The sequence below is a fragment of the Malus sylvestris genome, chromosome 13 (assembly GCF_916048215.2).
Source record: "Malus sylvestris chromosome 13, drMalSylv7.2, whole genome shotgun sequence".
NCBI lineage: Eukaryota > Viridiplantae > Streptophyta > Magnoliopsida > Rosales > Rosaceae > Malus > Malus sylvestris.
The window spans coordinates 7,506,233-7,519,232 of NC_062272.1; the positions used below are offsets into that span (position 1 = coordinate 7,506,233).

The following is a 13,000-nucleotide window of genomic DNA, read 5'->3' on the forward strand; positions in this document are numbered from 1 at the left end:
TTGGTGAGACAAAACTTGCTGAGGGCGTGTGGCTGGCCTATTGGTCCGGACCACCACTCACTTTAACTGTAGCATACACGTGGTGGTGGGGACTTGGCCGTGTGCCGGGTAAATGCAAACCACTGTAAATGTGTGCGTCCCTCGTGCCAAATGTCAGCTCTGTCATTACCAATTTCGGATCAGGATCCTCTGCTGAGTAAAGGATGTGGATTCTCTTGACTAATAAATTCATTGAACCGTTGAAATTTTATTTAACGGCTACAAACAGAGAGTCTCTCTAAAAGTTATAATAATTATAGTCATTGAATAAAATTTCAACGGTCCGATGTGCTTGATCAGGAGGATCCTCATCCTTTACTCAAGAGAGGATCCTGATCCACCAATTTCCATCTAATCACCACTTAATATTAACACGTGTTCTGCTAATGCTATTTTTTACCAGCAACCACTACACTACTACTTAGTTCATCCCACGTGTTATCTTTTCTTTGAAATTGTAACTGGTTTTGTGCGAACAAAAAAGCACATGAAAAATGAGTACAAATTGTACCCACAGGTGACAGGATCATCTCCGATCCTTTTGATGAGGATTCTGAAGATTTGTAAATCGTGTCATTTCATTGTATATTATGCAATCAGTTTTTATCAGATACTGTTTGTATTTAATTTTAAATAAAAATATTTAAAAAGATTTCTAACCGTACAATGTACGATAAACGAATATGATTCACATATCTCTGGGATCCTCACAAAGAGAATCCGACGAGGATCTGGATTCCAAATTGTAAAACTCATGAAAAAAATGCTTATGGGTCGAAGGTGGAAAAGTTTAGCCAAAGCCTACCTTTGTCTTATAAAAGTCAACAGGATACTCCCCGGATTCTTTTGATGAGGATCCTTTCTGAATCCTTTTGATGAGAATCATGAGGATCCGTGAATTGTGTCTGTTTATCGTATATCGTGCAGTCAATTTTTATCAAATACAATTTGTGTTTAATTTTAAATAAAAATATTTAAAATGATTTCTGACCGCACGATGTACGATGAACGATGAACAGACATGATTCACGGATTCCTGTGATACTCACAAAGAGAATCCGACGATGACCCGAATTCTTATAAAAGGTTGTCAAATGAATAATGGTAAGTTTTGAAAAGATTGTTACTTTTGTTAAATTTCGTGCATGCATTTTTTTTAAAGAAAGTATAATTTTGCTCATCATGAGTAATGATAATACTTACCATTCTATTTATCATTTGAGATTTGCACCATACCACTACTTAGATCTCGATTTTAAATTCATCAATTGATGATAAATAAAATGGTGAGTCTCACTATTACTTGAGGGTGACAACGCAAAAAATATTTTCTTAAAAGAAATTAGAAACTTGATGATTTTCTTAAATAATCATAAGTTTATTTGGCTTCTAAACAAAATAGATGTCGAAGTTTGAAAATAGTCAAAGAGAAATGCTAAAGAAAACTCTCTTAAAATGGGATTTTTATAAATTTTCTATCACCTCACAATTTAACGTTAATTCTCGTACTAATATTAAAAAATATTGTGCAAAAAACATAAGATAAGTGATAGTTCATAAAAAGTCTTACTTTTAAAAGAGTCTTTTTTGTTTTTTTGGTAAACTTAAAGGAGCCTTCTTAGCATTTATTTTAGTGAGAATAATTCACTACTAATCAATTTTGTTATTATTCGCAACTTAGCTACTCGTGTAATTTAATAAGTGTAAGTTTCATAAAATTATTAATAAAACCATTCAATATTAAAAACATTTAACTTTATGATATTTTCGATGTAGATGCTTCAAATGTACCAATGAGGTCCTCATTGTTCAAAGTAATATCATGATTCATGGATTATTCTGTCACATAGCTTTGGAGTTTTCTGCAATAAAATAGTGAGCCTTTTGCAGCTTTTCAATTTTTCAACTTTGTATCTACTATTTATATAGTGTTTGTGTATCCTTTATTGTATTCCGTGCAGCCATCTCTCACATGCTTTTGTTTTGTATATATTTATTGTTCAACCCACATGTGCCTTTTGGCCCCCTTTTGTAGAGTATATGGAATTAATTAAATTGTAACACCAGAAGGGATACATGTTGTTATATATATATATACTAACAGGGAGTAGATATTTTGTGTATGTGAATAATATTTTTTAATAAGTGTATATTTTTTTTAATATTATATAATTATTGTTTTGTCCTCCTTATATAAATATTATGTATCAAAAGTGAGGGTAAAATTGGAAAAATAAGTATATAATTGTCATTTTATGAAAAAAAGGTAAAATAGGAAAAATAGATATATGATTGTCATTTTGTCAAAATGTACAAAATTACTATTTTACCCTCCTTTTGTCAATAGTATGTATCAAAAGTGAGGGTAAAATAGGAAAAAAAGGAAAAAAAGTTGACAATGATGGTTCTCTTAATAGATAGATAGATAGATAGATAGATAGATATATATATATATATATATATATCGACAACGGCAACCTCTAAGGTCATCTCTAACCAAGGGTTGGCCAGAGGGTTCGTTTTAGTCATCTGGCCCTCCAAGATATTAATATTTTAATGAACAGTACATTGTCATATTTGCCTCCGTCTCCAACCGAAGGTCAAAGGGTCATAGGGCTCGTTTTAGCCCTGTCACAAAAAAACTGTCTCCAACCGATGACCAAAGGGCCATAGGGCCAAACATAATTTATTATTTAAATTTAAAAACAACTTAAATTTAAAAACTACAACTTAAATTTAAAATAGAACGAAGTGAAATAGTATGCAAGGGTGAAATAGTATGCAAGGATGATGAATGAGCACATAATTATTGTTTTGTCCTCCTTATATAAATATTATGTATCAAAAGTGAGGGTAAAATTAGAAAAATAAGTATATAATTGTCATTTTATGAAAAAAGGTAAAATAGGAAAAATAGATATATGATTGTCATTTTGTCAAAAGGTACAAAATTACTATTTTACCCTCCTTTTGTCAATAGTATGTATCAAAAGTGAGGGTAAAATAGGAAAAAAAGGAAAAAAGTTGACAATGATGGTTCTCTTAATAGATAGATATATATATATATATATATATATATATATATATATATATATATATATATCGACAACGGCAACCTCTAAGGTCATCTCTAACCAAGGGTTGGCCAGAGGGTTCGTTTTAGTCATCTGGCCCTCCAAGATATTAATATTTTAATGAACAGTACATTGTCATATTTGCCTCCGTCTCCAACCGAGGGTCAAAGGGTCATAGGGCTCGTTTTAGCCCTGTCACAAAAAAAACTGTCTCCAACCGATGACCAAAAGGGCCATAGGGCCAAACATAATTTATTATTTAAATTTAAAAACAACTTAAATTTAAAAACTACAACTTAAATTTGAAATAGAACGAAGTGAAATAGTATGCAAGGGTGAAAATTATGTGAGAAATGGTGTAGGAATGACTTAAGTATTTATAGAAAAAAAAGGTTTAAATTCATAACAAAAAAAAAAAATGTAAGGCAACGGCTAGCTGCAGTCAGCTAGCCGTTGTATTCAAAATTTTAAACTATTCGTGTCGGTTATAACCGACACGATTGCAATTCAAATTACAATTCGTGTCGGTTATAACCAACACGATTCCGTCGAGTCAAACTGATTCTTGTGATGCCATTTATATTCAAATTACTATTCATGTCGGTTATAACCGACATGATTTCAATAATAAAAATTATTCATGTCGGTTATATCCGACAAGAAATCCGACACTTTTACATAAAATTTTGGCCAGCCCGGGGTTGGTTGGCTGGCTGGAAGGGGCCAGCCCTCTAGCCCTTTGGCCCTTTCAGATTTCATCGGGCCCACGAGCCATCTGGCCTAGCCCTCAGTTAGAGACGATTTTCGAACTATTTTCGGCACTCTGGCTCTCTTAACCCTTCTGTTGGAGATGCCTAAGAACTTTGAATTTTGAGTGCATATCTCAAACCTAACCCGAATATTCTGAACTAGCATCTTCAGTATACCCTCTGATATCAAACCCATGCATGCGCATCAGTTTCCATCAAGACACAGACCGCACGTCAAGTCATTGCAGCATTTCCCCGAAATTAGGATGAAGTGTAAACCACAAATCTAGAGAGTGTGCAGAAATGAGGAAATGAATGAGCACATGGTGTCGACATTTTCTGGAAAGCTCCAGCACGGATGATGAATCTTCATATGCATTCCCTTAGTTTGTATACCACACTTTTAATTTTGGCCACAAATTTTTTGACCCTTTGCGTATATTATGACCCCCAATAGGGCAAATGACCATACACACATTTTTCATTTTTGTACCTGCAGAAGTTAGCTTTCTGTGTCTTGCTATGTGTGTGTTTGTGTGTGTGTACGTATATGTGCGCACAAAAACTTGGAATATTCAGCAGCTGACAGGTAGTGCAATATGCATTGGAGATAATATGATAGGGCATGATTGGATCTTCCAATTGCCTGTAGATATCGAAAATGGATGGGTCAGTACTAGGACTGGGCAAACGTGTCCTGGACTCGCGGGTTGGGGCGGGTAATGCCAATTCGGGACGGGTACGAGATGGGTACATATATTGTAAATTCAAAACGGGGAGGGGTAGGTACAAATTTCAAAGAAAACGGGCCCCTGGCCCGAACCGTTTCAACCATTCATTATAGGGAGATTAAATCTCCACCGTTGATTTCTAACACACACTACTACAAAAGGGCCTTATGATACCGTTTGGTACGTGGGACAGAACAGAACACAGTGGGATGAGGTGTTCCGTCCCGCATTTGGTACGCCAAATTGAATGGGACGCGTTGTCCCGTGGAACGAGTTTTAGCCATTTTTTCGTTCAACCTTCCCCCTGGAACAACTTGTTAGTTGGGCATTATCTGTAGGGGTATTATCTGTAGGGGTATTTCTTTTGTAAATACATCTTTTTATGTCAGGTTATGGTCTACTAATTGTGATGAACTGTTGGCTCATCCATAACAATACTTGCATTTTTAAAGAAATCCATTATAAGCATTTAGCAATGCAGCTGGAAGTTTATTTATACCTTACTTTTGCGTAAAAGTAAAATCTTCCGGATACCAGTTTGCGAGGTTTCAAAATTGGAACAAATCTGTTTGTTTTGATGGGATTCTCTTTGCGGGTGTGTGTCTGTTGAACTAGTATAAAGTTTTACTTTCTAGAAGACATTAGAGTTATGTTGGAACCTAAACTGTTGTGTTCATGCACGGAAAAACAAACTGTTGTGTTCATGACTAAACTTTTCACAGATTGAATTGGTGAACTCATAACTGTGTTGGTTGGAATTGGTGAACTGTGTAGTACACTTGCATTTTTCTTGGTTGGTTATTTTTTCTAAGGAACTCTCTATCTCTCATTTATTTTTGCAGTGCGTTTTCAGTTGTGTACTTACTTTTTAATTTCATGTTCTATGTGTCCTTAAAAGATCATTCTTGATCTGTAATTATAGGGTAGGTCCTAAATATTCTCTAGTCATACTTGATAATTTTCCAACCAAGCACCATGGTTCCGGTATATGTCATTAGATTTAGCTCAGCTTACATGTTCCAGGAACATCTGCGTGAAAGATTTATCCTTTTCTATACATTAGTCCCAATTTGTAAGAATTAAGGTTAAAAGTTTGTATTTTGACTATTTTCTTAACCCTTTTTATGCAAAAAATTATGGCTTGAAGTATAAGCTTGACTTTCAAAGCATTTTGAAAAATTAATTTAGCATTAGACTTAAGCTTATATTTTTGGTACTAGATTTATGGAAATTTTTTTTTTCAAGATGGAGAAGATCCATGCTCATAACAACTAGTTTTAGGATTCTTCCATTAACAGATAGTCTCATGTTATGTTGTGTTCTTACTTCTTCATATTATTGTATTGCACAAGATATGCAAGCTTCAAGAAAGCTTATGAAATGTTTATGGCAGAGTCCTCATAAATTTTGGTTTAATCAACAATCGAATAAATAAATGCCATCTTGTGTGTGACGGGCTGGTGTACGACCCACTCTCTGAAAGTTCCCATTTAGTTGGACTATATGTTTTTCTTCTTTCTATTAGTGTATCAATTGCAGAAATCTAACTGTTTTTCTCTTCCTCCATATTTTGTTAATATGTGGTTTCTCTTCAAATTGGGAGCAGCCTCTCCATAAATGGGGGTAAGGCTAGCCGACATTCACCTCTCCCAGACCCTGCGTAAAGCGGGAGCCTTGTGCACTGGGTACGACCTTTTTTATGTGGTTTCTCTTCAAACAATAATGTGAATTCAGTGGCAATGCTTTTTATTTTCAGTTGGAAATAGTCTACCTAATATGCACTAATCAGCACAATGTTTTAATTTGGTTGTTTGAATGTTGTAATCATAATTGGTTGTTTAACCATATATATGCATTGAATTTTTTTTTCCTTCTAATTGTGCAGATGTTGCAGCTTATTAGAAATCGTAAGGTGGTGACGACTGCACCCATTCAATGCCCCCACCTCCTACTGCAGCCGCCACTGCTCCAGCAGAAATGGATCCCAGGCTAGCTAATTCGTTGGATCTGGTTGATCCAGTTCGTCCCCGGGTGTGGTCACCGCCAGCTAGCACCATGTGTGGCACTACCTGCAGCTAGCACCATGTGTGGTCACCGCCATCTCCGCACGATTGACACGACATCGGCATCCACTACTTATGCCTTGGGGTCACAACTAGGTAAAGTTCAATAACTCCCTTTATTTCCTTGTGAATTTAGTCCAAATAAGGGTGACTCGCTATTAGAATCAATGCCTTATAAGATATATGATACGTAACTCACCTTGGTCAAGTTTTCAGAAACCCATTTAGTTCATTCTATTCTTAATTAGTTTGGAATGGTTATTTCATCAAGTTTGTCTCTCCATGCCATGAGTTGTTAATTTAACAGTAAATTTAAAAGGGCTACACTTAGTTTTGTTCTTATTAATCATCAATCTGCCATAAAATAGTTAATAGACATTTATAAGTCAAGTGTAAGTTTTCTGCTGATAAGAAAAGGGACTAGCCAAACATGGCCACGCCATAGCAAGGGGCTGCTTTTAAATTATATAACAGATCTTACATTACCTTTGTGCTTCTTGGAGTATCCCTTTTCCTTTGTTTTATTGAAGTTGTTTTGAATTTTCCATAATAATTCCTTGTCGTTTTTGTATTCTTGTTTCTAGAATTTTGCTGAGCTATTATGATCCACACAAAAATTTAGCTTAGTGGTTTCCATGACTTGATCCTGCATATGAATTTAAATTTTGTTAGTTTCTCCAACTTATTGGAAATTACTATTACTAGTGTGCTAGTATAAAGGTTAAGTGACCGGCCTTTCTTTCAATCAAAATTGTTACATAATGCAATTGTGCGTTTGGTCCAAATTTGGCTTATTCAACTGTTGTGATTGTTTTTGGATATCATATATTATCCATTACAATGTCCATGGTTTGGAAATTGTTATAATTTTAGGGGAGGTTTTGCCGGAATTTCAATTTTATTTGTTGTGTTTGTTTGAATGTTTTTTATTTTTTTGCAGCAAAGAAAAATACCCAGGGACCTTGTCGCCAGTTGAAGACAGCGAAGGTCACCCGGGTGACCAACAGACGTATCATGATCGAATACGACGACCGACATCGGGCTGCACCAACGGCGAAGCAGCATAGCACATTGGCCCACGATATTGGTCACGTCGTTTGGACCTATTGCCCTATGCAATGGAAGTCTTAGAAGGCGATGCCGGATGAAGTGAGGACGAAGGTGCGCGCATAGTTGTCGGTAAGTATCCTACCTTTTAATTGTTTTTCCTTCAAATTTTATATATTTATATTACTTAATGTATGTGGTTACGTTGTAGACGAACGACAATTTCAACGACATCAACGATGATATGTTGGCGTACGTCAACAGGCTCTTCGCTGAACAGTACAAGCAGTGGAAGAGCAACCTGCACCAATATTTTGAGACATTTGATGATCCGCAAGTCGCTCTTGAGGAGGGTTGCCCGAAAGAGTTTGAGGACCAGGAAGATAATTGGGTGTGGCTCTGCAATCATTTTCAAGAACCCGGCTATGCGGTACATTTTTAATATTAAGTTTAAAAGTATTATACGTTTCTTACTAATGTTTATTGATTTTTCATTTAAATGATAACTAATACGTTTGTTTTTTGTATAACAGAAGAAGGCGAAAGCCAACAATAGCAATTGGGAGAAGAAGACTCTTCTCCACCATTCTGGGTCGAGGCTCTTCTCATATAGGATGGAGGCGCGGCAGCAGGTAATAATAAAGTTTTTCATACTCAATTTTTAATATGTCAATAATATTTTTTTTTCGTACTAACAATTTTCATATCTTGTTCTATTCAGGGGGTTCAAAATTCCCAGAGATCGATATCTTCAACAACGTTTATGTTCGACCCGGCGATGAGTTGGCCGAGTCACTTCATGTAAGTATTCTTCAATTGTAATTACTATCTTAGGCATTCAAGTATCATGATTGTTATTTGAATGTTATTATTAATATTTTCATGTTATCTTACACAGGCGACGATGATGGAAAAGAAGCAGTTGGTTATTCCGGAGTCCGCCTCCCAGCTTCCTCCCCACACTTCGCTCGAGTTTATGAATCCCCCAGAGGATGCAGGGTTTTAGATCGTTACAGAGACCTTGGATCAGACTCTCGGGTGGAGGCCGTTGACGTATTGTAAGGTGATGGGAATGCTCGGTGGCGGGAACCTAGAGCCTCTTCATAATTGCAATCAAAGAGTCAAGTGACAGCTTTGAAAGCAAAGGTGGCCGACCTTAGGACTGAGCTGGCCTTGTATAAGAGCCAGATGTCACAGATTGTACAGGCCCTCAATCAGTCCGGCATTATTTTCCCGGATCTTCGTCCGCCGTCGACATCAAAGCCCTTCCAACCTAAGCATGCCCACAACTCTGCCCCTTCGACCTCTGAGCCCGTTCCCAACCTCGAGACCTTCCAGCCACCTCTGAATGACGACCCCGTTGGTTATGCTGCATTATTTTCTTAGTTTCGTACTCCTTTACTTTTTAAACATTTTCCTTGTACATACATTTATATTTATTTAAATAAATTATTTTTCTCTTCATTAAATTTTTTTAATTGCAATTTAATTTTATTACAAAATTAAAAAAATTAAATTAAAAAAAAAAATATTTTTGCGCCGACGAATTCCTTCATCTCGTAATATTATAGTGACTACAATGTTTCGTCATGCAACTGTAAATTGTTGTCGCGCAAAGTTTCGAGAGACGAATACTAGTCGTCTCACATTTGTATTCTGGTATTTTGTGCGACAAACACATTCGTTCCTATAAATTTTGTGCGATGAAGGCTAAACCATTGCGCCGTGTTTTTGCGACCAATGCTATTTTTTGTCGCATAAAGTCTTTCTTCACAATCTTTGCACGACGAAGTTTCCGTCACGCAAACATTTGTGCAACGGAATGACACTTTGCACGACCAACTTTTGTGCATAGCGCAAATAGTTAAACGTAGTGGTGAGTATATATATATATAGTAGGGTTATGTGATATCATATGAGAATCGTAGTTAGGTTTGCTAGGGTTTGAATGTGGCCTACACTGACTTGGGTCACACGTCTCCGCACCCTTATTTTGTGTTATGCTGTATGCATGAATATTGTGGTCTCATGTTCTTCTTTATGGTTCCAGAGTGTAAAATGCATAAATGTACCTCAAGTACTAGTTGTGATACACACAATAACTTTATCATGTATGCCCTATTAGATATGTTTAGTCGTGTTATAACAGTATCACGCACGTCGTACTATATATATTTGGTCATTTTATAATTGTATCACATACGTCATGTTATTAGTTTAATCCGATTAAGGGTTCAACTGGTAAAGACAGCATCATAGAGGATGAGAACAAACACCACCGATAATTATTTTTCATTTGCTATTGAAATTTGAGTTCCACAAGTTATGATATGTACACAAAGATGAAGAAAAGGAAGAAGGAAGTTGTTGTAACAGGTTCGGTCCAGGCACACTTGGGCCTTTATGTAAATCCAACAAAATTCAGGACCGCCTCTCAGCCACGGGTTCCTTATTCGTCCTATCCGACCAAACAAGAAATGTCGAATATGAGATTTTTCAGTGAGTCCTAAACACATGACGGACACCACATGTCATTATACAATTAGAGATAAGTTTTTTTTTTTTAACAAACGATATTATCTATACTAATGAGGTGAGGGATTGCGCTCGAATGATTGGACTTGATGGTTTTGGTGTGAGAGGATCTCTTCCCGTTTTGAGGATACTGAAAAACCTCTCGTATTCGTTTTCATTCAGATTACACTTTTCGTTCTTGGCCTCGTTACGTGGCAGCACACATGGCCCGCTGACGCTGGAATCTAAAGAGCCGGCCCACTTCCATAATTTCATACCAGAAAATGGCGCAAATTTAAAAAAGTTACCGTTAGCCCCCGGACGGACGGAATAACAAAAAATAAAAAAACTAGCCGTTGCATTTGCACTACTTTACTTTTAATCGATTTTCTCAAAGCCCTAAAATCTATTTCTTCAGCCTCCTCATCGCGAACAACTCAAAAACCGCTTTTTTCTCTGGAAAGTTCAGTATTTTCTTTCTTGCCAAACAAAAAGTTGGGTAGAATCTTTACTGGGTTTGGAAGCGCATCGTAGTAATGGCTTCAAAAACAGCGACCAAAGATATCATCACTCTGCGTGGCTCTGCCGCCATTGTCAGCGAGTTCTTCGGTAGTTTTATCATCGATTGGATTTGATTCTCATTTTTCTTTGTTGGGTATTTTTCGGTTTCTGAGAAATCTTTGTCTGATCTCTGTGTTTTGTGTTTTTTCTGCGTTTGTTCTTTCAGGATATTCAGCAAACAGGTAATGGGCATGGGATATTGGTCTTTGATCTTGTTGTTTGTGTTATTTTTTTTGTGCTTGCTTCATTTGGGATATGTATTTATTGGATATTGAAGTTAATGTTGGTTGGAATTTTGGGTATTCTTTTAGTATTCTGTACAATCGAGGAGTGTATCCTGAGGAAAGCTTTGTGAAGGTGAAGAAATATGGATTGCCAATGTTGCTTACTCAAGACGAGGGCCTCAAATCCTTCATTGCAAACCTAACTGCCCAGCTTTCTGGTACTTTTCTACCCTTTTTGGGTCTAATTTATTTTAGTACGTTGATACCGAAAAGTTTGACACGATGTACTTATTCATTTTGTAAAGAATGGCTGGAATCTGGAAAGTTACAGAGAGTTGTTCTGGTCATAATGAGCAAGGCCACCAGTGAGGTTCTGGAGAGGTGGAACTTCAGCATTGAGACCGACAGTGAGGTCGTTGAGAAGGGGTAATTCAATTCAATTTTGGATTATATTTAGTCCCCCGCGTTGCATGAAACTACAGTTTGTTTTATTCATTTCTAAATCATGTTTCATTGTTTTGTTATGTTTGATTTAAGCATGTCGAGGGAAAAGAGTGACAAGGAAATCATGAGGGAGATTCAAGCGATCATGAGACAGATTGCTTCGAGCATCACTTACTTGCCATGCCTTGATGAACCCTGTAAGACAAACACACTCACTTATCCAAATGATTTACTTATTCATATTGGTATTCATCATGTTCATTTATTCGATTGCTTGCTTTAGGTGTGTTTGATGTGTTGGCGTACACGGATAAAGATGTTGCAGTCCCATTCACTTGGATCGAGAGTGATCCGAAACTGATTACAAATCCAGAAATAGTGAAACTGCATTCCTTTGACACCAAGGCAAGTTCAAGAAGTTGCATTCCCATTTCATTATTTTCATTCATTTAGAAAATCTCTTCACCATAAAAAAGGAAAAATGCTTTTGTTGCTGACAGTTAATTTGTTTGCCGGATCACGCAGATCCACAAGGTTGACACTCTAGTGTCGTACAAGAACGACGAATGGGACGAGCAGTAAGAAGAGGAGGGGGATGGTAACCAGTATTAATGTTTCGTGGACTTTTGGTATTGTGAATCTTTTATTCACAATTTGTTACAACGGTTGGGACGAGGATGAGAAATTGTGTACTGAACTATCCGTAAGATGTGTTTCCGTCTTGATGTTTTTGACGTGGGTGTTGGACGTATAATTGTATGTTGGTGGGTGGAACGCGTGTTTTGAGTTGTATTCATTTCGTACCAGACAAGTCATCGAATGTATTAGCTTTCATATATAAAGACAGATTCTGTTGTTCCCATGTTCTTCCAAATGCAGCACACACAAATAAATCACTTAAATCGCATGAAACAACTCACTAATGTTTCTGCTTTCAGCATATGCTGGGCCCAATAAAATGGTACCAAATTTTTGAATTGGTGTGAAAGTAAATTTTGTTCCAATGAAGATGTGTAAATTTGGATTTGTCTTAATGGAGATGTAAATTAATTTGGGCTCTAAAAAAAAGGGTAAATTCACAATCTATTAAATATTTACTACATCTTTCGTCCAAGATGAATATATTTTATTTTTCTCAAAAAAATTGCTCATGGGAGAGTTTTCCAACCAACAAGAAATGTATTATGTGTTACACATCTCTATTTGGAGATGCTCCAAGGAAAACTTGAACAAGGTCACACCATGTAAAATGATGTTACTGATACACTAATTATGATGTGTGCACGATAAAATATATGCACAATATATACCAGTGGATTTGGACTACTACATGTCGGTGTGACAGTCCTACTGAAAAGTTTCCATGAGCGACCACCAATAAGGAAAACTAAGACCACCCATACTAGTCGGTTGGAAAATTATATTAACAGAAAATTAAAGGTTTAGGAGCTGTTTAATGACCAAAAAATGAATTAATTGAAAACGAAATGGTTAGCAAAAGGCACCTTGATTTGTAAAAAAACAATAAAAAAAGGGAAGCAGAAGAACCATAAG

General features: G+C 36.4%; 1 protein-coding gene across 1 annotated transcript; it reads left to right on the plus strand.

Annotated features, from left to right (window-relative positions):
* Positions 1–10,579: 10,579 nt before the first annotated feature.
* On the plus strand, positions 10,580–12,306 carry LOC126595880 (mitotic spindle checkpoint protein MAD2). The gene is made up of 7 exons (XM_050262272.1): positions 10,580–10,826; positions 10,945–10,960; positions 11,090–11,220; positions 11,308–11,428; positions 11,540–11,643; positions 11,730–11,851; positions 11,972–12,306. The coding sequence occupies exons 1-7, from the start codon at positions 10,754–10,756 to the stop codon at positions 12,026–12,028; spliced, it is 624 nt and encodes a 207-aa protein (XP_050118229.1). The 5' UTR covers positions 10,580–10,753; the 3' UTR covers positions 12,029–12,306.
* The last annotated feature ends 694 nt before the right edge of the window (positions 12,307–13,000 follow it).